Source organism: Pseudorasbora parva, chromosome 2 (genome assembly GCF_024679245.1).
Source record: "Pseudorasbora parva isolate DD20220531a chromosome 2, ASM2467924v1, whole genome shotgun sequence".
Lineage (NCBI taxonomy): Eukaryota > Metazoa > Chordata > Actinopteri > Cypriniformes > Gobionidae > Pseudorasbora > Pseudorasbora parva.
The window spans coordinates 44,000,810-44,028,426 of record NC_090173.1 but is presented as its reverse complement, the minus strand read 5'-3'; the positions used below and the strand labels follow the sequence as shown (position 1 = coordinate 44,028,426).

Sequence of the window (27,617 nt, the reverse complement as noted above, 5' to 3'; positions counted from 1 at the left end):
TTCATTGCAGGGTGATGGGGAAAAAACCCTTAGTTAATGTGTTGAGTAGTATTTGCTATTAATATATTAACATTTTATACAAAGCAATTAACAGTTGTGCTTCAGTATCAATTATTGCGCATCTTTGACTCATTTCTGTGCTTCTCTGGTTTAGTCTGCTTACTTGTGAGCAGAGGGTAGCCTCCTCGTGGAAGTATCCTTTCATGAAGTCGCAGTACTCCCTTGATGTGATTTCACACCTGCAAAGCAACACCCAAGATATTTAAAAAGCACACGAAACTGTATATTCATGCCCACTAAACAAGTGCATGTGAAATGTCTAAGTATTAATCATTCATTAGCAGTGAGTAATAGCAGATGTCCTCACCTCCCTTTAGTGCCGATGCAACAGGGCCGACCGGTGATAGTACAGTCGATATGAGGCAGATTGGTGTGGTTCCCAGAATTATATTTGGTGCAGATCTGTAATACATAATGATATTAGGACAAAGTATCTAATCAACCTTTACAATAAAGTACTATGATGCTACAGGTAATACTATAGTTCTTTCATATATGTAGGAGCCAAAATATGATGTTCTTGTGTTGACCACAGAGTGGCGCTGTTGGTACACGATTGCTGTATATAGGTAGGCTTCCTTTATGATGGAGGCAGGTGTTTTGACCCGGAAGGGCAAAAAGGTTTTGACCGCAATAGCGGGGAACGTTTAAGGACACTTTTTTGTATTAAATGGACTGAGTACTCAATGAGATTTATTCACGATGTTTGGAGTTGGCGGGACCAATAAAGCGGTGATCTGATGCAACGAAAGAATGGCTTTTCTTGTGTTTATGGATGAACTATAAACAACGTAACGCCAAGTGAGTCAACCTAGTTTCTCCGGGACCAAAACATCTCAGTAGCTTGTATTAGATTTAGCTTCTACAATATAATTACATACTTGATGCAATAGTCTACTTACTGGCCATTTGGTGATGTCATCAGGCCACTCATGAGGAGATACAGAGGCTGGCTCTACACATGTCCTGCCAAAAATATATTAAGATTTGTGTTTGAATTTTTTTGTTGTTGTTGTAAATTGAAGTATTGAGTGTAGTCGTATTCCTCACCTGGGGTCCTGATGACACACAGAGCCAAACTGCCGGTCTTTCCCCTCCAGTTGAGGGGTGCTGGGATGCTGAGGCCATTTTACCCATACAGCCAAAGTGCTCTGAAACATAAAGATGGAGATGTCAATGGCCTGACATCGGCTCATTCATAGTCATGATAAGTCCACGGCTCTTGTACTTACAGAGCATTCCTCCTCTAAGGTCTGCAGACAGCCTGAGCGATCATTGCGCACACAGCAAGCTGAATTTCGCTCCATATCCTTCTTTTTTTTAATCAGTTCATGTACCTGTTGGTCCCTTCGCATACAAGGAGAGAATTTGGCTCCCAGGTGTATCAAGGCCTCCTGATGAGAAGCGGACAATGACGATGGTTTGTCTCATGATATTATTTTATTGAGTTGTTCAGTGGGAAAACATTCAACTGATTGCTGCTTATGAAATACATTTCAACATAGTCAGAGTTTCACTTTTGAGATGGGAAGGGAGCATAAACCGCATTTGAAGTGACATACATTACCGATCAAATGTTTGGGGTCAATAAGAGTTTTTGTCTCTTATGCTCACCAAGACCGTATTGATTTGATTAAAAAAAATTAATTGCAAAACATTGTAATATATTTTAATTATTCCAGTCGTCACTAATATGCTGATTTTGCTGCGCAAGAAACATTTATTATTGTTGAAAGCAGGTGTGCTGCTAAATTTTTGTCTTTTTGGAAACCATGATATTTTAACCCCCCCAAGATTCTTTAATAAATAGAAAGTTCAAAAGAACAGCATTAATTTAAAATAGATTTTTTTTGTAACATTATAAATATCTTTATTGTCACTTTTGACCTGCATCCTTGCTGAATAAAATTATTAAATTACAATCGTAAAATCACACTGACCATACACTTGAACAGCTCAGAACATTATCTAGTCTTGTGTATTCTCCATTTAGCCAAGGCTGCAAAACCAACTCCCTGTTACAAACATAACAGGGACAATATAACATAACAATATAATAAATTAACTAACACTTCTACCGCTAAAGATTGCTTTATAAATTATCTTCCTGATGAGTTACAACTCCTCAGCATATCAGATAGTTAAGAAGAACTCGATGATTTAACATAACTATTGATTCCAGCACTTTAAACACGGTTGCTCCTGTGCTTAAAGAAGATTTAAGCCAGAGTTACTAAATTACTCTCAATGACAAATGCAGAAAATTAGTTCATGCGTTCATGACCTCGAGGCTAGATTATTGTAATGCTCTACTGGGTGGTTGCCCTGCTCGGTTAATAAACAAACTCCAGCTGGTCCAAAATGCAACACTGAACTGACTTCAGCAGAATAATTACAGTATTTTCTCTGTTTGCATTATTAATCTGCAATGTATAAAGCACTATATAAATAAAGGTGACTTGACTTGATTTTTATCGCAGTCATGGGAAAACATGGATCACAAGCTTGAAAGTTGATTGCTGAAACTTGCACACATTGTACTATTAGACATGCAGTGTTTTTAAACAGTACCTCAGATTAGTATTTAGTAATACTTAGTAATAACTTAAATAAAAAAACAACTCACTGAACTTGGTCCAATCCAAAAGTTCTCTTGCTGCACGAATTTGACGTTTTCATAAACACCTTTATTTCTTAGGACCTATATGGGGAAAAAACGAAATAAATGTGTTGACAAACACCAGATGGTCAGAAACAGTTATAGTGCATCAGAAATGCAGGAGCTTTAGAAAGTGTAGCAGCACTTACAGAATCTACGGTTTCATGCTGGGAGAAGCCCACTGGTGCAATGCCATAAATACACACTGCCAAAATGGTGATGAGTATGTGAACGAACGTTATCCAATATGTAAAGAAAGGCCTGAGAAACAGAATAGAAAATGGCACTTCACATTATAAGCATCTCCAAAAATCGCAAAGAAGTTTTAGGTGTTGAATTAAGTTTGCATACCTGTGGTCGTCCATGTCCTCTATCTGTTGTTTCACGTAGCTGTCGATACGCTTGCGATATGTTCGATTGGTCAGCTTTCCCACCATGCCCAATCCATATGGTCTTTTTTCTCTTGCAAAGAGCTTCTTGACTGGCAAGGCTATGCGTTGGCCTCTCCGCTGACCGTTTACACTCACTACCTCCTGCCTCAGTCTGACTTTAGGGGGTGCTGGTGTTCCCTCCTTAACCTTTCGCCAGCCACGCTCTAAAGGTCTGTTCGAAGAACAAGGATAGAGTTATATACATAATGTCTAAATAAATGTTTCTATTACCATGTCAATAAATAAACATCCTTTTTCAAATATTTTAGAATTTTTTTATTTGGACTAGCCTACAGACAACACTATTTACATTTTGAGCAAGCAATCTCATTGGCTGCTGAATCAGCAAAGGACCAATCAGCTTGTGTCATGCGGTAACGATGTTATTGCTTGCAGATCGCAAGAAAGGGACCTATCAGTCTGCGCCATCTAGAGTTTCATGACTGAACAAGACATTCTAAACAGAAAGGGAAAATAAAGTATCTCTGCAGCTAACATTTTCTGTAATCAAATATTTTATGGTATTACAGCACAATTACTGTGATGGGTAATATGGCATAATAAAAATGTGTGAAGCTCACAGCATTAAGTGACTCCTCTCTAACTCGCTTTTGTCCAGTGCGCTTCCTGTTAGCTCCGACTCATCCAGCTGTTTGCTGTCCACATCCTTCATGGTGGAGTCTGATGGAGACTCAAACACCTCATCGTGATAAGTGGACATCTCCTCCTGCATCAAGGCATCCTGAAGCCCAACATACAGTAAGCACACACATATATATATATATATATATATATATATATATATATATATATATATATATATATATATATATATATATATATATATATATATGGGTAAAAGTCTCCAAAAATGCAAATGTATGTGTGATGTGTTCGGTGGGGTTTGCCTACCCTAGCAAAGAACGATGTGTCCAGTTCATCTGGAAAGTCCACAACATCTTCCTCAATAAAGCTAGCAGGTGTGAAACTGCGCCTATGAGCTCGTTTTAGTGTGCCTTCACGCAGTGAGCGACCCTAAAGGAAACAAACAGATAAACCATCAATCAGAATAGCATGCTAAGCTGTATAAGTTTTACTATAAATACCATAGACTATTTAGTAAGAATAAAGTCAATAAATTATAAATAATTCAAAGAGACTGTGTTGCGAGACCACTGACCTGACTATCTGCTCTGTCTACTATATCTATTATATTTTTGTGTCATGTAATTAGTCATTTTTAAGACTGAATGTGTCCACTTGATTTATCTGATGTGTTTTTGTGAGCTTAAACAACCTTAGATGACCCTTTGCTAAGCCGCACCTAACAAATGCTACTGACCAATCCTACTTTAGCAGCTGTTCCCATTTGACATTATCAGACAAGCTTCTGCTCTGTTCTGCGGAGGTCTGTGTTGACAGGAAATTATCCCAAAAATACAGTAAAACTTTGTTTCCAGGTCACTGATGTTAGCAATTCAGATCATCGTAGTGTTGAGAGTACCATTTCTGTTCACGAACATCAGCTATATCAGCTTCAAACAATGGATCTCATTTACTAACCATATGCACACGAATGTGTGAAATCAACATTTTTACAAACAAATCATAATTTAACAATAACTTAAGTACTCAAACTTATTCTACATCTATGAAAAAATGTAGGAACAACTGAAACCACACATACACAAAAATCACATACTCTAGATACTCCTTATAATCATGTTAAAGGGATAGTTCACTTTGAAATTAAATTTTGATTTGTTTTAGCTTACCTCATGGGCATCCAAGATGTAGGAGTATTTGTTTCCCCAGTAGTTTCAATTTTTATCATTTCAGGTCAAACCATTCTAGTCTGTGCCTGAGACACGAAACAAGCGGTTTGTGTGTGAAAAAGAACAGTATTTATATCGTTTTTACCTCTTGTACACCACAGGAAACACGCACACGCGCCCTCGGATCAGTCGGACGTAGTGGTGTACAAGAGGTAAAAACGATATAAATACTGTTCGTTTTCTCACACAAACCGCTCGTGTGGTGTCTTAGGCAGCAGTGTGTACTCACGATGGGGGATTGTTTAATTTGGACTTCTCTGTGTATGCTCTTTGAGGTGGTGACCATAGACCTGCATTATTTGAGGCACAGACAAGAACGGTTTGACCTAAAATTATCAAAATTGAAACTACTGGGGAAACAAATACTCCTACATCTCAGATGCCCATGAGGTAAGCTAAAACATATCAACATTTAATTTCAAAGTGAACTATCCCTTTAAGATAAAATTGTATACATAGATATTTCATCATACAAAGTGAAAGAATAAGAAAAACTGTTTAAACTACAGTTGCAAGGTTTCTCTGTATAACAACGTAACTAATCAAATAAAAGAAGACCCATTTTTATTGCATAATTTAAAAAAAATGGAAAAAGCAAAATGGCAGATAAAAATCCTTTGAGCTGTTCACAGAAATCTTGATTTTATTCCTATGGATTGTGGTGAAAGCTGTCTAGCGAAGGTTTATTTATTATAGCATTTTTAGTAACAAAATATTAGATCTCTCCATTTATACAGTATACTCACCTAAAGTGACATACTGTATACTATACATTAATTCATTTTGTTGCAATATTGTCCTGTTGAACACTGTAAGGCTGCTTTGAAACAATCGTCATTGTAAAAGCGCTATATAAATAAGTTGATTGATTGAATTTTGTCACAAAATGTAAATATATATTTATTGCCCATCTCTTTATATAAAGTTGAATTTATAAGTATGTCTATATTTATATGCATACATAATGTACAGTATACTTGTGTATGGCGTTATATACTAAATAGCATATCTCAACTGCTTGATTGCTTGTATTGTCACAAAATGTGAACTATATTTACCGCCCAGCTCTAGTCAAGTCAAGTCACCTTTATTTATTTAGCACTTTATATAATACATCTTGCGTTAAAGCAGCTTTAGAGTGATAACATGAAAATGAATCAATGATGTTCAATTTGTATTGATTCAGTTCCGTTGTGAAGATCATCAATTATTAAGTTAAGGTCATCTATAAAGCAGTTCTGCAGAAAATAGTGATGTAGTTTGAGTGATTGTAAGGCATGAAGATATTATAATAATAATAATTAACATCATGATTTGCAGTAAAGTTACTTTTTAAATTTTTATGTGTATTTTAAATGAATTTGACATGACATTATATGACCAAAAACCACATTATTTCCAGAAAAGTTCCAAATCATTCCCAATGTAGAAATTTAACTGAAATAAAGGGTATTACAGTCATGTATCAGAACAGCTGCCGTGGCTCATGTGCTCACCTTGACCAGAGCTGCTGCCGCCCTGAAGCTCATCTTGGCCACGGACTCGCGCTTGCGTCTGCGTGGGATCCGGTTCAGGCCTGAGCGTGAGCTGGTGAAGGAGCACAGGGACGCAGCGCCGGGGGTAATGGGAGTTTGAGGCACACTGTAGCCATCTACTTCCTCGACCATGCGAAACGCACGTCCTCGTGCCAGTGGGTCCACAATCTGAAAAAAGAGTGCATCATTAAAAAGAGAAACAGGTGCACATAAACTATTTGAGTGATGACTTCTGGTACCGTACCTTCTGCATGCCATGCTGAGATGAGGGTACGTATAGAGGTGGAGGGGTTTCCGTGCTGGTCAGGGAGATGTTGTCCTGGCTGGGCAGCTCCATCTCACGGATCACCTGAGGCTTCAGCTTGCCGTAGCGCAGGCTGCAGTGTCGCAGGCTCTTCCTCTGCCATTTCTGCGTGGCGTCGCCGTCCTTACTGACCCCGAACCAGTCCGCCGTACCCCTGAGAGCGATCGACACAACCCGTTCAGCCTGAGCTCACTCATCCAGAGATCACATGTGATTCCTGATTCCCATGTATTTCCCTGCAGCTGTGCGTTTTAACATGTTTTTGCACAATAACTGGACACTGCAATGGTAGTTTCCACAAATGTGTCACACTGTCTCCTCCCGGTTGTGTATAAATGAGATCAAGGAAAGTTTGGTGAGGTAACTAGCAAACTTCTAAGAAAATAGAGATGGGACATGCCCAGGCATGTGTCACAGTAAAGCTACTTGCATTGGCTAAAACTATGTCACAGAAAATGAAACCAAATGCACACACAGAGAGAATCATTAGGCTGGGGTCCATCTCTCTGCACAGCTGCTTGGCTGTGTCATTAAATACACTAGAGAAACATCTGCCTCATAATGTCAAATGGCTGACATGTTTTTCAAGTTCAGATATGACTCATGTTTCAGTCAAAAAGACAAATTGATATAAACCAGTCTAAAATAAATACACACAAAGTTCAGCTGTCCAGCCTCACCCACAAAAATAACCACATTTTATGAAATTACGCCATACCAAAACAAACAGTAAAAACTCTGTGGTGGTCTATTACAAAATGTTCTATGTTAACCATATTGTTTCTGCCAAAATATTATAGTTACAAAAGTTTTTGCTACTACTAAAATTTTGTAGAATTCATCACCACAGTGCTGTAGTATTGTGAGTGGTTGCTAGGGCATTTTGTTGCTAAGGTGTTCTGAGTGGTTTCTATGGTGTTGCTAGGGTATTCTGCATGGTTGTTTGCTGGTCCAAATTAAAGTTTATATGAATTATGTAGAGGAATTACATCTGATGGTAAAAGATTTCTCCATGTATATTTTGGTAATGCAGATTTACCAGCATTACCAGAACGCTTCTTGATTTCAAAGGGAATTCTGGGACTTCTATTTGTGAGATAGACAATGGACCTTTTTGGCTGGTGCAATTTTGTTGCAAATGTCGCCAGTGTGCCAACATTTTAAGTCTGATTTAGGGTATGGTTAAAAAACAACAATGTGAACAGAAAAGGTTTTTCATTTGTTTTGTTTTTTGTATCTTTGAAATTGACTAAAACACTTTATAATTCATGCCAGGCCTGTAGTTGGCGATGTCTGGCGATGGATTATTCATGCCTACAGACTGAACATGTAAAACCCAAATCACAAAACCCAAAGTCACTAAGAATGGATGGTACCACTTTTTTTTATCGATATTGATACTGATATGATACTTCTAAACTGAACTTTTTAATTATTAAATTAATTTTAATAATCTAGCAGGAAAATAGTCCTATACTACACAAGTATTTAGTAAAAGTATCGATATTTTGATGTGAGTATTGATGCTTTTTGGACCTCACATCAGTATCGCTATATCAATACTTTATATCGATATGCCGATCCCTAAAATTCACGTTTTGGTAGTTTACACAGAGATGACAACGGTACCGTTTTAAAAAACGTGCACTTTGAAACATGTTTTCAAAAGTTTGCTTTTTCAGGCCCCCCAAAAACACCATTTTGTTTAAATTAACAGCCAAAAAGCATTTTTAGTTGAAAAAGTTGTCATGTAAACGTCCCCTTAGTTACCAGTTTTATAGAAATTCTCCAATTACTTAGAAAAGTCTTACTTTTCTATCGCTGAACAATCTGTATTATTTAAAGTAGCAGAAATGCAGGATAAGTTAAAACACTCAAAACTACTTTCCTGTTGACTCTATATTGTTCTGTAAACAACAAAACCCAGAAAAAAAAGAAGAAAAAAAAGGTTATGGCTTCAAAATAAAAAGTATGAACAACTAATACATTTATATGGGACCTCTTTCATACAATGACAGGATCTTTGTGTCATTGTGTTTTGGTTCATGTCAGTGACAGTGGGGACAGAGATCAGTTTTTATAATAGTTCGTTTTTGTAAGAAACTATGGTTATCGGTACATTTTTGTAAGTGGTGTGTTTGAAATTTGACACCAACAATAAACTTCTGAGGACTGAATTATGTATGATGTGTCATGTAAATCATGCTGTACATATAAGCATTTCTAGATAAACATCAATCTAGTTGAGATTCTTATTGTTGTTCACTGCACACAACATGTGGATATAAATCTCTAGAACACCTGGATCAGCACCGCACAGAGAGGAATCTAATCAAATTTTTTCTGACTCACCGAGTATGGCAACAAACATGACTCAAATTGTGGCTTATTATGTTTCCTCTGATAGAAAACAAATAAAGCCTGCCTGTCTGGGCACAGTGTCAAACTGCGCATAACAACTAAAGATGAATGTGCTGTTTGAGCTCATACAGCAGCATTGGAATGTTTTTAGTTCAGTTCAGAAGAATGGTAACAATGAGCCATGTTTGAAATCATAACGGTCAGAGACGGTGAAAGCATGCCATGAGAATCTTTAATTGGCCCTAACAAAAGACAGAAGACTGAAGTTATGCATGGCATGACATGCTGAGAATACCACCATGTAAACAGAAAACCACAAAATCATCACTACTTAACACCCAGAGTCAACATATTAAGCAGAAATATTGTAGTGTCAAACCCCACAATGGATGACCAAGAAGCATTTCTTTTTATTATCAATGTTGAAAACAGTTGCTTGCTGCTTCATATTTTGTTGGAAACCCTGATACATTTTTTTTTCAGGATTTTGAGTGATGAATATGATCTCTGATGAATATGTCTGAAGTTCAAAAGAACAGCTTTTATTAGAAATGATAAATGGTATAAATGTCTTTATACTGGCACTTTTGATCAATTTAATGCATTCTTGCTAATTTCTTTAAAATAAAAAAAACGATTGATTCCAATATTGTTTGGAATCAAATACATTTCCATGACTTTTGTGATTACCGAATAAGATTTTTTGAAAATCCAAGAGATTGGATCGCACTCACAATACGCTTTTTCATAGAGACTGCAATATTCACTATAGAAATGTACTTTTCCACTTTTCCATTGTAACATTCAGCCTGAGTTTCAGTTTTGTGTCACACAAGACCATTTTCAAATAAAAACTGCACATTTCTTATGCGTTTTGGCCGTTCATTTACACGGCAATGCCATTTTGGGCACCTGAAAACAAACTTTTCAGGTTTTTGAAAATAATACCAGTATCTTCTATCGTTTATCTGTGTAAACTACAAAAATGTGAATGTGTGAGAACGCTGATGCCATGCACATGTGTATTACAGTCTATATAGGCACATGGTGTTTCTTTCCAGTGACATCGCCAACTATTGGCCTGGCATGAATAATACAGTATTTTGTTACCTTTTGGATTTTACACTCTTCTTTATGGATGATCTTTGTTTAGAATAAATAAACCTGCTTCAGTGTCTAGATTCTGCCTCAACTGTTTATTACATCCACAGCTTCCCAATTTTTTTATTAATTTCTGTGACTTTTTCTGTGACTTTTTCAGGCCTGATAATAACAATTTTAAAGGTCCCGTTCTTCGCGTGTTTTTGAAGCTTTGATTATGTTTACAGTGTGCAATATAACATGAGTTCATGTTTCGCATGTAAAAAAAACAGTATTTTTCACACAATTTACTTATCTGTATACCGGTGTTTCCTCTGTCCTAAAACGGCCTGATGAGTTCCTTGTTCTATGAAGTCCCTCCTTCAAAAATACGTAACGAGTTCTGATTAGGCCAGCGCTTCCCGCGCTGTGATTGGACAGCAGCTTAGCACGTTGCCCGGAAAGGTCCCGCCTCTTATCATAACGGGGAGATAGGGACATACGCGCGCTCAATGTTATTGCAAAAATGTCTATATTGCCTTATCAATTTGAGCCGGAATAAGACCCGGAGAATATCGAAGAGGATCGATTACAACCTGCTCAGGAAAGACTTTTGCTGGATGTTTCAGAATGGTAAGCTGTCTATTCAGTAGTTTAAACTGATCATTACTAACACCAACAATCGATGGTGTCTGAATGAATTACTACACTTTTATATACTAAGTTTTTCGGATTAGTTTCAATTACCATCTAACGTTAGTTAACAAAGCTAAACAGCGTTGTACTTTGTGTAATGAGTTACATAAACTGTTAAACGGACCAACTTAAATAATAAAATACACTTACCGGTTGTCCACCATAAACAACGCCTTCTCCAGACAAAGAGGGAACTGCGTCATCTTTTAAGAATAATCTTTCTGCGAATCCGGCATTAAACTGATTGAGATTGCGGAAGCAGTCCTCAGCTAAATGTGCTGCACATAGTTTTAATCATTTTCCGGAACCGAGTTAACCATAAACTGTAGCCATTGATCTCTACGTACAGCGTCCGTGAGAAGGCCAAACAAAGGTGATTTGACTCCGGGATGAAAATAACAGCGTTTCAATGGCATGGCGACAAACAAACTCTACAAAAACAACGCTTCCTATTCTCGACCTGCGAGAGCAAAAGGACCACGCCCCCGAATTTGCGTGTTCTTGTGGGCGGAGGGTTCGTCAACAAACGGTTTTAGTTGCGTCATTAAAGCAGGAAGTGCAGGGGTGTAGTCCAAACCGGCCGTTCGCTGTAGGCTTTGAAAGGGAACTTCTGTTAAATAAAATATCTCGCTTGGCATTGAACTTTGAGCTTTATAATTTTACAGGTATTATTTATGCTCTAACAGCAACATTACACACTAACTAAAGTTTGAAAGATGGAATCGCGAAGAACGGGACCTTTAAATGTAATATATTTATAGTACATGCACTCTTTGAAAAAACGTGATTGGGGTTGTACTCTATCAAAAGGTACTTTATTTACCTGAAGGGTGCATATTAAAGTGCATATTAGTAAATGAGTGTGGCAATGGATCAAAATGGGTTTTTTTTTTTCATGATAACGGATACTATTACAATGGTAACACCAAAGTTAACCGAGCAAGAGACTGTGCCACATGAACTCATTTCCTTTGTATTGTGTGTGTTGTGTGTGAGAGCTCCCCCGCCAAGCCTCCTGTGGCCGGCTGTACCTGAGCAGGGTTCTGGGGAGGGACTGATGCCTTCTGAAACCGTGCCGCCCTGCACGGTGACCCTTAATGGGCACAGTGTTAATCCTCTCAAAGTGCACCCTCCTGCTGCTGTGGACGTCCCGAGAGTGTGAGGAGAGGAAGAGCAGGACGAAGAAAGGAAGCAGAAGAGAAAAAGAGAAAAAGAAAAGAGGGAAGGAGTGTGAGAAGAACTGGAAAACAGATCAACAAGAGCCAGAGAGGAAGATTAGCAAAAGCAGATCATTCCAGCGGGGTTATTATCAGTGCACTAGTGTGCAGATTTAATGAGTAGCATATGAGTGAGAGACATGTGCTAGGCATACATGCATACACACGCAGCAGACACACGGAAATACACAAAACAAGGCTGAAAAGTGGTGCCGTCCACACAGAAACCATGTAAACAGACGCACAGACACTGGTTCTTTTCAGGTTTGGTTTATCAGCCATGAAATGGAGTCATGAAATGAGGAATTTCAAACCCTCTGGCACAGGGAATCACATGCACATTCCTATTACATCTCAGCACAAAACAATCGCAGCAAACAAATCAGAAGACAGGCTGGCAACGTTGGCTTGCAACCAAAAAGATACAGACAGAAACAAAGTATGCTACAAGATCATGGGCTACATTGATGCATAACCAATTAAAACTACCACAACAAGATTAAAACCCTTTTAAAATGAACACTGGTGTAGTCGTATTAGCACTGTTCCAAAACTTAGTGAGCTCTCTTCTAAAGATATGGCCACATTTACTGCTGTCCAGGAATTTTTCAAAGACAAAATACAATCATTCCAATAGGAATATTGGGGGTGAAATGTTTTACACACAGATTAAGAAACAGTACAAGTTGGTCAACAAATCGCAGCTTTGACCAACAGAAAATTGCTTGGTTTGAAAGTGACTTCTGTGTGAGCTGTGCTTCATACATCACAACTCTATTGAATTCCCCCGCTAAATGTAGGGTGACCAAACGTCCCGTTTACCCAGGACATGTCCTGTTTTCAAGTCCTGTCCTGGCCTTCCAGGCTGTTTTTTTTAATAAAGTTATGAAAATGTCCTGGTTGTCATTTTTTTTTTATTGGGCCATTAAACAGGGCAAATCTACAAGTATCACATTGTCAGGCAGAGTGTCCTGGTTTTTGGTAATCAAAATATGCTCATGAATGAATATCCTTGAGAATGAGTGTACTACTTATAATTGTTTTTAATAGTTTGGTGTTAGCATGATGCTAAGCTAGAAGTAAATACTCTAAAATGTATAAACCCAGCAAACAGGGAACGTTCTCAAAACTTACTTCAGGCTAAAATTCTGGGAAGAGTCTTTCAAAATTATGAAACAGCATTATTCCAGTAACGGTAATAGAATGTTTATTCATGCTTGTTTCAGAATGTTTAGAGAATATTTAAAACGTAACGTTCCCATAATTTTAGCAGAATGCTAAAATAAAATGTTCCCATAGCGTTTGTATAACCAAGAAAAAAAAAGTTTTAAAGCCTTTATAAACGAGATGTTTGGAACATTCAGAGAAAATCCACAAATAACATGTTCACAACTCAATGAGAACGTTAGCAAAATGCATTTTGTTAGCTAGGAACATACATAGACAAATATTCAGTAAAAAAATCAACATTTTGTAAAATTAAATTAATTTGAATCTCGCTTAATCCGCCATCTTGGATTAAAGTTTTTACTGAATTCATTGCATTATGCGATTGACTTCTCATTGGTCATATGCAAAAGCAAAAGGGTGCCTACAAAGTTCACAACTAAAGCAGCTAATTAAGATCTTTAGGAGAACTTAATAATTAGAGATAGGTGTGTTGGATATGAACTCTGCAGGTTGGTAGATGTATTTTAGTCTGGGTCTAGTTTAAGCCCCCTTTAAGTCTGTGAAACCGAGGGAATAGACAGATAGCTTACTTTGTTTTGAAACAGAGCTGATGAAACACATGAAATTCAGACCTAATGAACCTCAGGCCACACGTAATGCCTCCCCTACCTCTTGATGGTTTGGGTGATTGAAGACTGACGCTGGAAAGCAGCTCGACGGGGGTCAAACAAGTCCCGTGGAGGGGAGGGGAGATGAGATGTTTCCACTGGCATACTGACACTGCGATGGAAACCGTGCCTCTTCACTGGCTGCAGAAAGAGAGACGTGGACAGGTTTGGAAACCAGGGCTAAACTCTCTTGCACTTAGAAGGACAGTCAGAGACAACACCGCTGTACCTGGACAAAAGTGGGAGGTTCGTCCACGGACACCTGAGCGGCGGGAATGTCCAGTTTTAGCCATGGAGGCTTCTTGCGCTGCAGGCTGCTGGTGCTGTCGCGTCTGGGTTCAGCCATGCTGCCTGCCTCTCCTTAGACCTGCCAGCTACAGAGAGAGAGAGATAGAGAGGTGAATTCTCAACAAAAAAAAAATGGCACAGTGTGGAATTAAATCCAAAATGCAAGCAGTTAATCCTCACAGTTGAGACTCTGTTGTGCTGAAAAGGTTCATGACTATGAGTAATGTAGGGAACAGGACACTAGCGCATTGCTAACTGCATAATGCACACAGTATATGCTGTGTAAAGCCTTCCGGGCTCACCAATAAGGATTTTTTTATTTTATGGATTTGTATTGCCTTGCCAATATTTTAAACTCAACTTCAATGACAATTGCTCAAAAACACACCTTTGTTGGATAGTCATTTTTCATTCTCTGTACAGTACATTCACACACAATGTCTAATTAAAAGGACTTGTTGTGCCACAAGATGGCAGTCTAAAATCACAACAAGATATCTGAGGGCCCAAATATCCAGTAAGCCTTCCTGCTGCTCAGTAGGAGACCATAAAATGTAAATAAAGAGCCATTTTCTCATATGTTTACACTCACTCAACACACTCATATCCACTTAACTGACTAATAAACATTTCTACTGTGGGGGTGGAAATGTTTATTGTCAGTACATTAAGCCTAACCCACTGATTTTATACTACCCTCTCATTAAAAGTAATACTTTGTGGCGGAGCAGGAATTTTGTAAGAGGCCATCATTAGTGTGTTTTCCCGCTGTATATTCCCACACAGTTTGAGCTGAGTGTTTACCAGATCACTGCAGCATGCAGTCAGCAGACAAAGAGCACTAAAACAACACAGTTTCTGCTTTTCTCCATTATTCACTGAATACTGCTTGTCAAGATGTCGATTCAGTGCGGCCTGTGTGTCCACAGAATAGAAGTCTGCTACCCAAACTGAGACTGATGTTTGTGATTTAGAATGAATTCAAGTCAGGTCTTTATGCCATTAGTTTTTCCCTCCCAGATTCAGGTTTTTTTACTGAAGAAAACGTTTTTTAAGGGTTCTGGTTCAAGCTTTATCTTAAAGGGATAGTTACCCTAAAATTTTTATTCTCTCCACACTTACTCACCCAGATGTGCATAGAGTTAAAGATCTTTACTGTGTTTACAGTTTAAAGGGAATAATTTGCAGTGCACTGTGACAGCAAACTATAATTGCAATTAATTCATAAAATGCATGAATGTTTCGGCCTAAGCTTGCTGTGGAACATTATATTGCCTAATCTTAATCTAGTTTAGAAATGGTGACAAAAACTTGATGAATAATAATAAAAAAAGAAAAACGTCTCTCTCATTAAATGTCATTTAAATAACTATAATTTTTTGTATGAGCTCAAATATTCTAATTCAATATTTTTTTTTTCAATATGGCCAATATATTCAATATGCCCTTCCCTAATGAACCGGGTCACTAAAGACCCGAAAATGTAATAATGATTGTTGGAGCTTGGAAGGGTTCAGTTTGAGCAGATGTTTTATACCACCATGACATTTCCAAGTACATTTAGCATCTGACTCATATTCGTGATCTCAAAACATATTCCCAGCTTTCATTTTCAACATCTTCAAAAGCAATATTTTGATCTATGACAGCTTCTTCACCAGATCCAGCATCGAGTGACAGTAACACTGATATTTGATTGAGTTCAGTACATGCTCTGCAGTAAAACGCTGAGCCATTTCAAGTTTTGCTGATGATACTTCCTATTCTTTTGTTTTCTGCCTGCGGTGACTATGAGAGAAATTCACTTCATCATTGTGTATCAGACATTGCTACCTTGTTTTCTGGCTATCACCAGACCAAGCTCAATTTAAGACTGAACATTGGTTTGGGGAGTCTGCTCTGTATTTTCATGTAAAACATGAGCATTATTCAAATGACTCTGTACGCAATTGGATAGTCCTTCTTCAACCAATCAGACCACAAAAGGGCATCATCAACAGGCAACTGCCCATAGCGCCACCAGGTAAATAAGCCAGTCTGTTATTGGTGGTTTCTGCAAAAATTTAACAGAAACAGTAGAAATGACTGTACAGGTTTCTAGACTTGCAGGGCAAAATCAAATCACCAGCAGATCAGGCTGGGTTTATCTAGCTATTCAGCTTTGTCTAGAGAATGACTTATGTAGTGAATGACTCCTAATGACTCCAGATTTATGTCAGTAACTTCAGTGATAACAGGAAAATAATTCAATCCGTACAGCAGCTCTTAAAGAAAACAGTGTCATTGTTCAGCTGCAGTCAGTTCAGTGTTGATTCTGTTCCATCTTCAGCTCATTTAATATATAAAGCAGCAGAAAACACTGAAGTCATCACATCATTAAAAAAAAATCATAAGTCTGCATTTAAGTCCTATACACATTATGTGATGTGTATAGATGTATATGTCTGAATGTATGATGTATGTGTCTGAATGTACTGTATTTGTGAAATGTAAAGCGACCTTGAGCTACGGAAAGGCGCTATATAAATAAAACGTCTTCTTCTTCATAATTAAAAAAAATAAAATGAACAGGGTATTCTACAGAATTCTTTAGATTTTGCCGACTCCCTCATAATTGCTCCTAACTATACTAAGCAAAAAAAGAAAAAAAAAAGAAAAGAAAAAAACATCCAGCCAGAAATGAGTCAGATGTTAATTTAATAACCACTTTCATGGACTTAACAAGTAATTCATGAGTAAGACTGAATTATACAATAACTTGTCAGTTTGTTTGTTTGTTTGACTAAGTAATAATTTATAAGAATCAATTCTACATGACTACAATTGCACGCAAGCAGCGGAGAAAACACAACTGTAATGTTATTTCACAATGCTCGATATTGTTTATCTCATCACAGCCTATTCACAATGCAAACTCATAAATCAGAGGAAAATATTATTTATTCTGCTTTGGTGCAGTTGATTCAGCAGAGGCACAGTTACGGTACACATGCTCAAAAACCTTTCCGCAATCCATTACTGTATTCAAAAAGCCCTTTGCTTTGACAAGAGAGTGACAAAGGCAGTCATTCTGGGATATATATTAACCCCTCGGGAAGGCCTCCAAATCTGCTTTTGGTTACACTTAACAAAACAGATTTAACAGCACACCACTCATGATGGAGTGATGATGGAAGGCACTGGGAAAAAATATAAATCATAGAAGTACAAAGTCGCACAGAAGTTCATAAATCTTATAGAACCTGAGTGAAAGTTTAAACTTTAAACTCCTCAAAATAGTTGTTTATCAGCAGGCACCAGGCAAGAAAGAAGCCCTGCGTCTGCAGCTCATGGTGGAAAGTGAAACACTCTCATTGTCCATGAGAAAGTTCCTGCCCGCTGAAGAGGAATGTGGACTGATATCATCACTGGTCATTCAGTATGTGTGCAGTGTGATGGCTGTGAGATTACAGAGCAGACAGGAGCAAAGCCCCAGCTTTGAGGACACCTCTGTCGGGCCATGCCAATGGTTTCTCACCACAGATAAGGGCTGGGTGATGCAGGTCAAAATACAATATGAAGTCTCACAATATTTTGTGCCGATATTCAATATATACGCTATATTCTGATACATGTTTGTTCTCAAATGGATTAAATGTAATGTCACTAGAGCAGTGGTACTCAAATGGTAGACCGCCAGACTTTGCAAATTAGCTTCTAGTTTAAGACATGCTTTTTTGGAGGCTCTAAATAATGGCTCAAATAGCAGTAAATTGACGAGCACAAACCTTAGTTAATCATTATGCGAGATTTAAATGAATACTCTCCACCAATAATTTATGTGCCTGAAAGGGAAACTCCTAAAAATGCATATGCAATAACACCAGCCGCAAATATAAATCTGTTCATGCCTTTTCGGTGCTAATTTATCACTTGCGTGTCTTTAGTAAATCTTCACAGTAGTTTTCAGCGGCAAAAGAGGGTATGTGCTGGAGCAAGCTGTTAGTAAATGTAGCCTGATAAAATATCTGATCTTACATTTTTATATTCACATCCAGGTGGGATAAAGATATACTTTTTTTTTGAGAAACATTGGTAAAATTTCATGGCTTTCTATTTTGAGTGTTCAGGATTTTTTCTTTTACAGTTGCCTCGATGGAAATGTATAACTATTCCAAAAAAGTATTGTCAGGTAGTAAGGAAGTATAGAGGCCGTTTAAAGTGAACTTGACCTGTATCCATTTATTTGTATTGATTTGTTTTTAAGGACTTTTATTTTGATATGGCCTTAATGTGAATCAATATGGTTGCATAAATCGTTTGTGAATGACTTTTTGTGAAGGATGCAGCCTGCAATTTATGATGGTTTTTCTATTCCTATTGTATTTTTTGTGCATTCCACTTCAGGGTTATAAGGTAAATGCTGAGATCTATCATTTAGAAATTGTATTGTTTTATTTTGATGTTGGTTATTGTGTAGGGAGTCATACAGTGTTTGTTTTTGTATGGCTGTAGCTACATGAGTGTCATGTATTAAACGCTAATGGAAACATCAGTTTAAGAAAAAGTGTGGAAGCATCAGACTGGAGCTCTGAACTTTAATTGAATACCCCTTGAACTAGAGGATCAAAATTAGGTCCAAACAGCTGCTTTAAACATGCAAAAGGTGATGTAGTGTAGCTTTAAACAAGTCAACTAATGTATCTCAAATATATTTCATATAAAAGTATTTGATATTGTCCAGCCAGAAAATAACCACCTGCCAAGTTCAATATCCGATCAGACCCATTACAGAAATCTAATCTGGACTTTTAAACATGTCAGAACCCAAATTGGCTAATTATGAAAGGCCACAATTATGTTTGATGCAGGAGTCAGAAATGAGAAGACGCAGTTGTGCTGTGTGATAGACCGCTGGAGAGGCCTGAGGGAGACACATGAAAGCTTCCTGTCAGTCCTTGAGCCAAAACAGACCACCGTGACTGTTTAATGCCTGTATCAGTATCCACGTTCATCTCATTAATCTGGCCACTAAATCACATGACAGGCTGATTACCGACAGCATGAGAGGCTTCAGCCCCGGGTCTGCACATTGCATTGTGGGATTGCGGTAATTATCTTCTATACCCCTATCATTTGACTCCAACCCCTACAGCTTCCCTTCCTGGGAAGCTAATATGTAGCATGTGCCTGGGTTAATGTTGCAGATGCCTTAGGTTAGTTTGAAAGAGAGCTGATGTTACATCGTCAGCAATTAATTCCCTTCAGCTTTACTGTCACATCTTAAACATTATAGCACCTGTCAATCCCAAAAGCATGTTTTTGGCCTGGTTTCTCAACCTGTACATGCATGGACACGGTGGCATCCATCTCAAGGTCGAATATGTTGGATATCCCCAGGAGAACCATGGGAAGAACCGTACAGCACCAGCTGTGTGTTTTGTAACACTCCATAAACTATCAGCACTTTTGGAAGAGCTGGGCAGCTGTAGCCCAATGCATTATGTAGACGTGATGAGATGTATACAGTTATAAATTATATTGAGGATTGTAGTAGCCAAAGCATCTCACATTACACTTTTTTACAAGGACTTAACATTCGGCAATGTAATTGATTTGACTTTACTGACACTACTGGATGAAAACTGTACTGGCCTGGACAATGACTTCACTGTTTTCTCCCATAGACAGTAAAAGAAATGGACACAGCGATCCCATTGACTTCAACGGTGGAAAATGAAGTAAATTAGAAGAACTCACTTCCTGATGGCTGAGCGAACTGCGCAGGCTCAGACTGAGCTTGACGACAGATGTGACGTGAGCAACCTGTCGGACAGTTGTAAGTCTTCTAGTTGTGGAAAGTGAAATCTGAATCACGTTGTTTAAATGTTGTCCCATTGCTTTTGGCTCACTATGGGCTTCTCCCCATTCTTCTCCCTTGACTTTATCAGACTTTATGTCTCCACGTCCCCCCGACTGCCTCATAGACAGTAAGAGATTGCCTGCAAGCGTCTCCTCAGGTCTATACGGTAATTTCTCAACTGTGCGACAGAGTCGCGTTGGTTATGACGCAATCGTTAGCCTATTTTTACAAAAACAGCTTCTGCGGGGCGATAGTGTAAGATACAAGGTAATGGAGCCTTTTATGCATTGTCGTGTTTCTTTATAAATAAACAATGGACAAATGGAGTCTTTAAACGTCTCAGATGTAAAGTTATTCACTGTCAAAGTGACTCAAAAATGAATGGGAGTCAATGGGATGCTAACAGCAGGTGATGGCTTGGTTAGGAATGTCCGCCCCAATGGGTGGAACGCTTTCCGAGTGCTAGATTACCTCCAGATCTGCTTTAGATTAATTGAAATTCTTACATTTTTGGTTACTGAACCGAACTGAATAAACACTGAACTAAATTCACCTGACATTCATTAGACAGTTCATGTAAGGTTTGAAAATACAACCTTTAAAGGTGCAGTGTGTGAATTTTAGGGGCATCTAGTTGTAAGGTTGTGAATTGCATCCCTTAGCTCTCACCCCTCCCTTTTCAAATCACATAGAGACGCTACGGGGGCCGACACAGGACAAAGATGTTGTCATCGTCGGAGAAAGCAGAGTCATCTAGCGCTCTGTAGAGAAGTTTGTCCGTTTAGGGCTACTGTAGAAACATGACAGCACAAAATGGTGACTTCACTGTAAGGGGAACCGTGGTGTATGTAGATAGAAAACATAAGTTATGTATATGTCTGCGTTATGTAGCATTTTTGTCAATGGATTCTCATAAATATTACGTACTGCACCTTTAAGTTAGTAGCCAAGATCGTGACCCATCCAAATCACTCAAAGTTATTTATTAGGAAATTTTATGAAGGATTTTTTTAATATCCTCTACAGTCAGAAGAGACAGTTTAGAGGTCATGGGAAGGATATCCTTGAATGAGAGCGATATGTTTAAGGAGGGAGAGCACGGATAGAATTCTACACATGGCAGTCATCCAAAGGATATGAGACTTCTTTAAAGGTTTTCATTCAGATTCATGCTTACACACAGAAAAGGAAATTGTCCCACTCGAAGGCTTTAAAAAGATCACTTGTATTAAAGTTACAAAGTGAATAGCACCATGTTGAGATGTCAGATATAGCTTTTTAAGAAACTTGCGTGTGCTAATGGAACACCATCAAGGTTTTAGCATTTTCCCTTCCTGACTGCACCACATGTGGCGTCACTAAATGTTTTCTTTTTATGTAGCAATGTAGTGATTTGTTTTGACTGTACGATTAGATCAAGAAAAAGAAAATATCGTCTTTCATCTTGAAATTTCATTGTTGGCGATTAGTTTACTGCCTTGTGTTATCCAGGCAAAAGCCTGCCACGAGCTAAAACTTCCTGTCTCGAGACACATTTATAAGTTAGATAAACTATATAAACGTATAGATAAACTATAACTGGTATTTACAGAAGTGTTGCAATAGTTCAGGTTCAGGTATGTTAGCATGCAAACAAACACAGACTGGCGGTTGAGTTTTCTCTCACTAAGACAAGTCTTTAGAGGCTTTATTTTGCTTTTATGATTTGCACGATCTGTTCACACCACAACTGAATACAATAACTGGCTGAATGAGAGTTCAGTTTTTGTGACATATGAGGACCCAAATGTGTATAATGACATGGGTATGACATAGTTATTACAAGGAGAGGGTGAAATAATGAGGACATTGGCCATGTCCCCACTTTTCAAAATGCTTATAAATCATACAGGATTAATTTTTTTAGAAAGTAAAAATGCAGAATGTTTCCTGTGATGGGTAGGTTTAGGGGTAGGGGCAGTGTAAGGGGATAGAAAATGCGGTTTGTACAGTATTAAAACCATTATGCCTATGAAATGTCCCCAAATGTCACAAAAACAAACTTGTGTGTGTGTGTGTGTGTGTGTGTGTTTATGCGTATTGTGGTGTTAAGCTGTAGAACTGCACATTGTGCTTTTTTCAGCACGCCTTCTTTTTCCACATCTCAAGCCACTCAGGAGTCAGGACAGACCCTCACCACCAGCAGACCAAATGGAAACTTCCTGTCTGAGATTTTCCACCATTTGAGCCTAATATAGAACACCCGGGCAAGCCAGATACGATTGTTTTTGGAGAAATCTATCTGATTGGACGACCTGCCACTGCCTTCTATTCGTCAGAAAAGTTAAAAGTCTATGATTTAGATGTTAAAATCTTTCCCATATTCAAGATTAATATGCACAGTCTACAATAAGTATAATGCTATTTTCAAAATACAATTATATAAATTATATAGATTAAACCTTATTAAAGTTAAAGAAGTTATTTAGTCAAGATGATTAACATTAATGACACGGAAAGCAGCAGGAATATTAGGCTGATGTCACTTTAAGACCTCATGCAGGATCCAATATGCTGTTCTTATACCTTCCTCAACTGTTTACGTTCACATAACCTAGTGTGTTCACCAGGATATTTTGAAATAATTTTTTGTGTAGTTGTGCACAAGAAGAAAAATACTCGATTCAGTATTGCGCACTATCTCTGTGTGCGCTTTGGATGTGTGTGCAAATAAAACAGCTTGCCAAATTAATTTCTGTATCACGTCTTCTTGTGCTTGAAAATGGTTTTGAAATCACATTAAAATATGCACACAGGAATATGAGGTAATTTTAATTTTATTACAAGTATCCAATTTCAGACCCCTACCTTACACAGGAGCTCATCCAGTGGTGTCATTTTGGACCTGGGCTGTCTTTTTAGTATGTAAACATCACAACAATATAAACAACAGAGATTTGTTTATCAAACTAAGATCATTTTACTAAGACATGTTATTGGAAGAAATAATGACTACTTTCATGGTTCCAGCCTCTATTCTTTATATAGAGAAGAGCAGCTTGGACATCCAGCAAAATGTCCTAATTTGTGTTTCACGGAGTCATGTGAATTTTCTATGAGAACATTCCCTCCAGAAAGCAATCTAGCACTCCGTGAGAAGAGTAGAGCACTGAGTTCAAGCCAACCCAGTCTCCTGAGAAAACATATATATTATAAGGTGATAAGGTGGTGATTTTGTATAAATTTGTATGATGTGATTTGTACTGAAAATTTACATTTTTAGAAAATAAATGCAATCATGAAGGTCAACTTCTGAACCTAACCATCAGCAGGTTGAATGAGATCACACAAATTCATACGAATTATCCTCCAATTTCACCAAAACAGTTTTAAATTGCCATTAACAAAATAATTGCCAGTAGAGTGTATTGGTTTAAGCACCATGGTTTGTGTAGATACTCAGGTCTTGCATGTGTTTGTATTTATTTGGGCTAGCAGTGTTTGATGAAAGAGCCCCGGGGCAAAAGGAAGAGGTTTAATGATTGGGGCAAGAGAACACAGTGATGGATGACCTCATTTATTTGTGTGTTTGAAACACTGGACACTTCCTTCCTAAAGGCTGAACATCCTGGCCTCCCCCCCTCCCCCCCCCCCTCCTCCCCTCCCCCCCCCCCCCCTCTCTCTCTCTCCTCGTAAAGTGTTGTCTTTATTTCCCAGTCACAGAGAGTTTAAACTCCCTCAGTTGCACACATACCACAAAGCAGCCAACATAGTTTTTTCCGCTCATGCCAAGCGGACTCCTCCTTTCCTCTCGTACACACTACCAGCAGTGTGCCGAGATGATCTGCCCAGTCTCAACAAATCAGCCTGAGAGGAATTCCCCTTTTACTCCCAAACATGGAAAGACTGACAGTTGGACTTTAAACTGTAGCCTTGTGTAACTTTGCAACCCAGACACAGTGAAAATCAATGGTCTCAAATCAATTAAGGATACATGTTGAACCGATGCTGTATGTCAGCCTAGTTGGAATGAGCCAACTAGGATGAAAAATGATTCATGTTGTTCCAAACCTGGAATGGTAGTCATTGACGTCCACTGGAAAAATATACTGTCAACTATCTGGCTACCAAAATTCTTTGAAAATATCTTCTTTTGTGTTTCATATTCATACAGGTTTAGATAAAAATGAGGGTGAGAACATTTTCAGAAACAACATTTTCATTTTTGTACGAACTATCACTTTAAGGATGGAATATGGTCTTAAAAAGAATCTGCAGAAGTACAAACATTAGAGGCTTTCGCACAACAGGGAAATTTTAATAGTTCCTGTAACTATTGGTGGAAGTACCGGTTTTGTGGCGTGTTTGCAACACAGGCACTGGGAATGATTTAGTTCTAGAAGAGCCTTTTTTGGGGCGACTAAATTAGGCTCCTACTTTAGGCTGTCTAACCCAGCATAATAGGAACTATAAGTAATGTAAGTGTATGCAAATTGGCCGAACCCACGTGAAACACTTACAACCTATTTACAGACAGTTTATAGAATATATATTTATTCCATTAACAAGGAAAAAAGTGATAGATGGACCAATGCAGAAGTACAAGCACTTCTCTACCTTCATCCAATCCAATTTTAAAGGGTCAAAGCAAACGATACAATCATTTTTGCTATACTGTTTGCTTTCTTTGTGCAATAGTTATATTTATTGCATATAAAATAAGACTGTTAAACAGATAATAGACTAATGAAGAAAGAGAATATCAGCGTTGTGTGCTCAGGCTAAGTCGTTCTCAGTGTCGTCAAAATAAAAGTCTGCCATGCCGTCAAAATTTAAATCCACAAAAACCAGAGCAGCAGGATGTAAGTGATGGTTTACATCATTTCAAAGTTCTAACTGGCAGTGTGAATACAACCAGTAAAATGGTCCTGGTGGCTAGTTCCCATAACTTAGTTAGTTCCTATAACTACCCGGTGCGAAAACCTATTATTAGTAATTAATTAAAGAAAACAGCTGAGAAATCCATTATATGTTCAGCACTACGCAAAAGCACCTAAACAACATGATATTCCTCTGTGTGCATGTTCTGTTGTGTAATTGCAGCTTATCTTCAGTCTGTCTATTTTGTGCAGATTCAGGCCTTTTTAAAATCTTTTTATAGCTCACCCTTTTTGAAGCTGACAACAGCAGGGGAGCTGCTCAAGCTTGGTGGAGGATTCTGGACAACTTTTGAAAGAGATTATGAGTCTAAAAATAAAGCCCATCATCTAGGTGGAGAGAGCGAGTGCAGCAGAGCCAGGTGACTATGCTGCTCCTGCACACTACTGCCAGAATTACATAATCAAGGGTACAGTGTCACGCTGAGCTCACGCTTGCTCATGCTCAGTCTTCTCATAAAGGACAAACCAGTGTGACAATTAACCACACTTCAGCAAAAAGGAGAAAGAATTAATGAAAGGCTTCAATAAGAAATAATAATGATCTTAATAAGTACTCACGGCTTTACTATGCACAATTCACTGACGTTCTAAGGTATTTCCATAAAAATCTTATAATGCTGGGGTCCTGGCTGTTGCTAGGGTGTTGCTATACAGTTATTATAGTGCTCTGGGTGGTTTTAGTATATTATTAGGAGGGTGCTATAAATTGTTATGGATTTTGTGAGTGTTTCTAGAAGTATGTAAATACATGGTTGCTAGGGCGGTGCTTCCCAGTTACTAGAGTGTTCTGAGTGGGGTTTAGTATTGAACTAGGTGGGGCTAAGGCATTGTTATGTGATGGTCGACTTTCTACAACTTTCTCCCATCTCCCGACTGCATCTCTGGAGCTCAGCCACAGTGATCTTTGGGTTCTTCTTTACCTCTCTCACCAAGGCTCTTCTACCCTGATAGCTCAGTTTGGCCGGACGGCCAACTCTAGGAAGGGTTCTGGTCGTCCCAAACGTCTTCCATTTAAGGATCATGGAGGCCACTGTGCGCTTAGGAAACTTAAGTGCAGCAGAATTTTTCTCTGAGCTCTTCAGGCAGTTCCTTTGACCTCATGATTCTCTCTCTCTATATATATATATATATATAAATCTGCAAAAATGTCAACAATTTTGTGTTTTTTTCTGTCAATATGTGGTGCTGTGTGTACATTAGTGAGAATTTTTTTTAGCTTAAATAATTTTAGCAAATGGCTGCAGTATAACGGAGTGAAAAATTGAAGGGGGTCTGAATACTTTCCGTACCCACTGTATGTATTGTTTTCCTAGATAGGAATATGGTGGGAGTACTCCAGGTTCAGAACAAATTTTATACTAGATCTGATTATATATGTGTGTTCACACAGCGTTCACAACCTGTCTAAATATGTTCATTTTATTCCATTTATGCACCTAATAAAGAGTATAAACTATCAAAGTGCAACGACTCTTGGGATAGGCTAGGCTATGAAGGATCCACTCATTCTATCCTTTCTGGCACGGGAAACAAAGGATGCATTTGCAGGCCCCATTTGAAGGAGCCTTCAAATTGGGAAAGCCTTCAAATAGCACCACAGTCGGATGCAGCCTTTGTAGGATGCAGCGTCTGAATTGGGACGCAGCGAGTGTTCTGAGTAGTTTTAGTAAATTACTAGCTGGTTGCTATACTAACTCTATACTGTAACACTATACTCTAACTCCCATTATAGCAGAGTTACATGTGAAACTAGTCACAAGCTGATAATACTTAGAGTTAGGAGGTTGTTCAAAACCCTAACCACAAATATGAGCAATAGTAATAGTTTTGCAAGCACTAATAATATCATGACCATCCAAAAGCAATCCAACAATAAGCCGCTGGATAAAATAAAGTCCCACCTTACATTATTTACAGCTGCACAGTGTCTCACTCACATTGCAGAAGTTAACGCATTCTGTGTCATGTTGTCTTTAAAGAAGATGTGGGAGGGTCGATGGTCTGCGCAGCATTCTTTCTTATCAGACGGAAATACTCTGCATAGCCGCCCATCATGCTGCACACCCCCGAACTGCTCAAGCCCATTACATTTCTAAGCACAGACTGACACTGTAACATGTGACAGTCTGTCACCCCGAACCATGTGATCTGACACTAAAAAACAAACACACAGGAATACCCTTTGCAGCTGACTCTCTGATCATGTATCAGGGCAGCGGTGGTCAGGACTGACTGTCTCAGGAGTGGGCGGAGCTTCTGCCATTGCTCATGTTTGCTCAGCATGCCTCAACCGTAAATCAGGTCCTTCCAGGGGATAGTAGACCCTTCAGAATGACCGATTGCAATCAATGAAGTGAGCATGCAATATGTGTACCATGCTTAAAGTGACAGATCGCCCAAAAATGAAAAGTCCTTCTCTCATCATTTCTGATTTCTAACACAAACTTATTGCGTTTAGAGTGGTCTTGCGGCTGTTAGAGCAGAAATGAAAGCTGCTGCTCTCTGTATGTTTCTCTGTCATCTCTGTGTGAATTCAAATGTTAATTGCATGA

General features: G+C 38.4%; 1 protein-coding gene and 1 long non-coding RNA gene across 5 annotated transcripts in view; one reads left to right on the top strand and one right to left on the bottom strand.

Annotated features, from left to right (window-relative positions):
- rhbdf1a (rhomboid 5 homolog 1a (Drosophila)) overlaps window positions 1-27,617 on the bottom strand; it is an 83,340-nt gene that overhangs the window by 7,197 nt on the left and 48,526 nt on the right. For 2 of the 4 annotated variants that reach the window (XM_067421128.1, XM_067421119.1), the window contains exons 2-16: window positions 14,246-14,390; window positions 14,018-14,157; window positions 11,993-12,100; window positions 6,765-6,978; window positions 6,482-6,688; window positions 4,063-4,185; window positions 3,732-3,892; window positions 3,071-3,322; window positions 2,869-2,980; window positions 2,687-2,761; window positions 1,293-1,454; window positions 1,111-1,211; window positions 963-1,026; window positions 368-462; window positions 164-239 (exon numbers count right to left, since the gene is read on the bottom strand). In XM_067421128.1, the coding sequence (XP_067277229.1) occupies window positions 164-239; window positions 368-462; window positions 963-1,026; window positions 1,111-1,211; window positions 1,293-1,454; window positions 2,687-2,761; window positions 2,869-2,980; window positions 3,071-3,322; window positions 3,732-3,892; window positions 4,063-4,185; window positions 6,482-6,688; window positions 6,765-6,978; window positions 11,993-12,100; window positions 14,018-14,157; window positions 14,246-14,362 (2,007 nt within the window). In that variant the 5' untranslated portion in view covers window positions 14,363-14,390. The remainder of the gene's footprint in view (window positions 1-163; window positions 240-367; window positions 463-962; window positions 1,027-1,110; window positions 1,212-1,292; window positions 1,455-2,686; window positions 2,762-2,868; window positions 2,981-3,070; window positions 3,323-3,731; window positions 3,893-4,062; window positions 4,186-6,481; window positions 6,689-6,764; window positions 6,979-11,992; window positions 12,101-14,017; window positions 14,158-14,245; window positions 14,391-27,617) is intronic. The other 2 variants (XM_067421137.1, XM_067421146.1) reach the window with 2 other exon arrangements.
- LOC137054352 (uncharacterized) lies at window positions 18,577-22,768 on the top strand. Its single transcript, XR_010899966.1, has 3 exons — window positions 18,577-18,699; window positions 19,971-20,122; window positions 22,269-22,768. It is a non-coding gene; the product is annotated as an uncharacterized lncRNA (long non-coding RNA).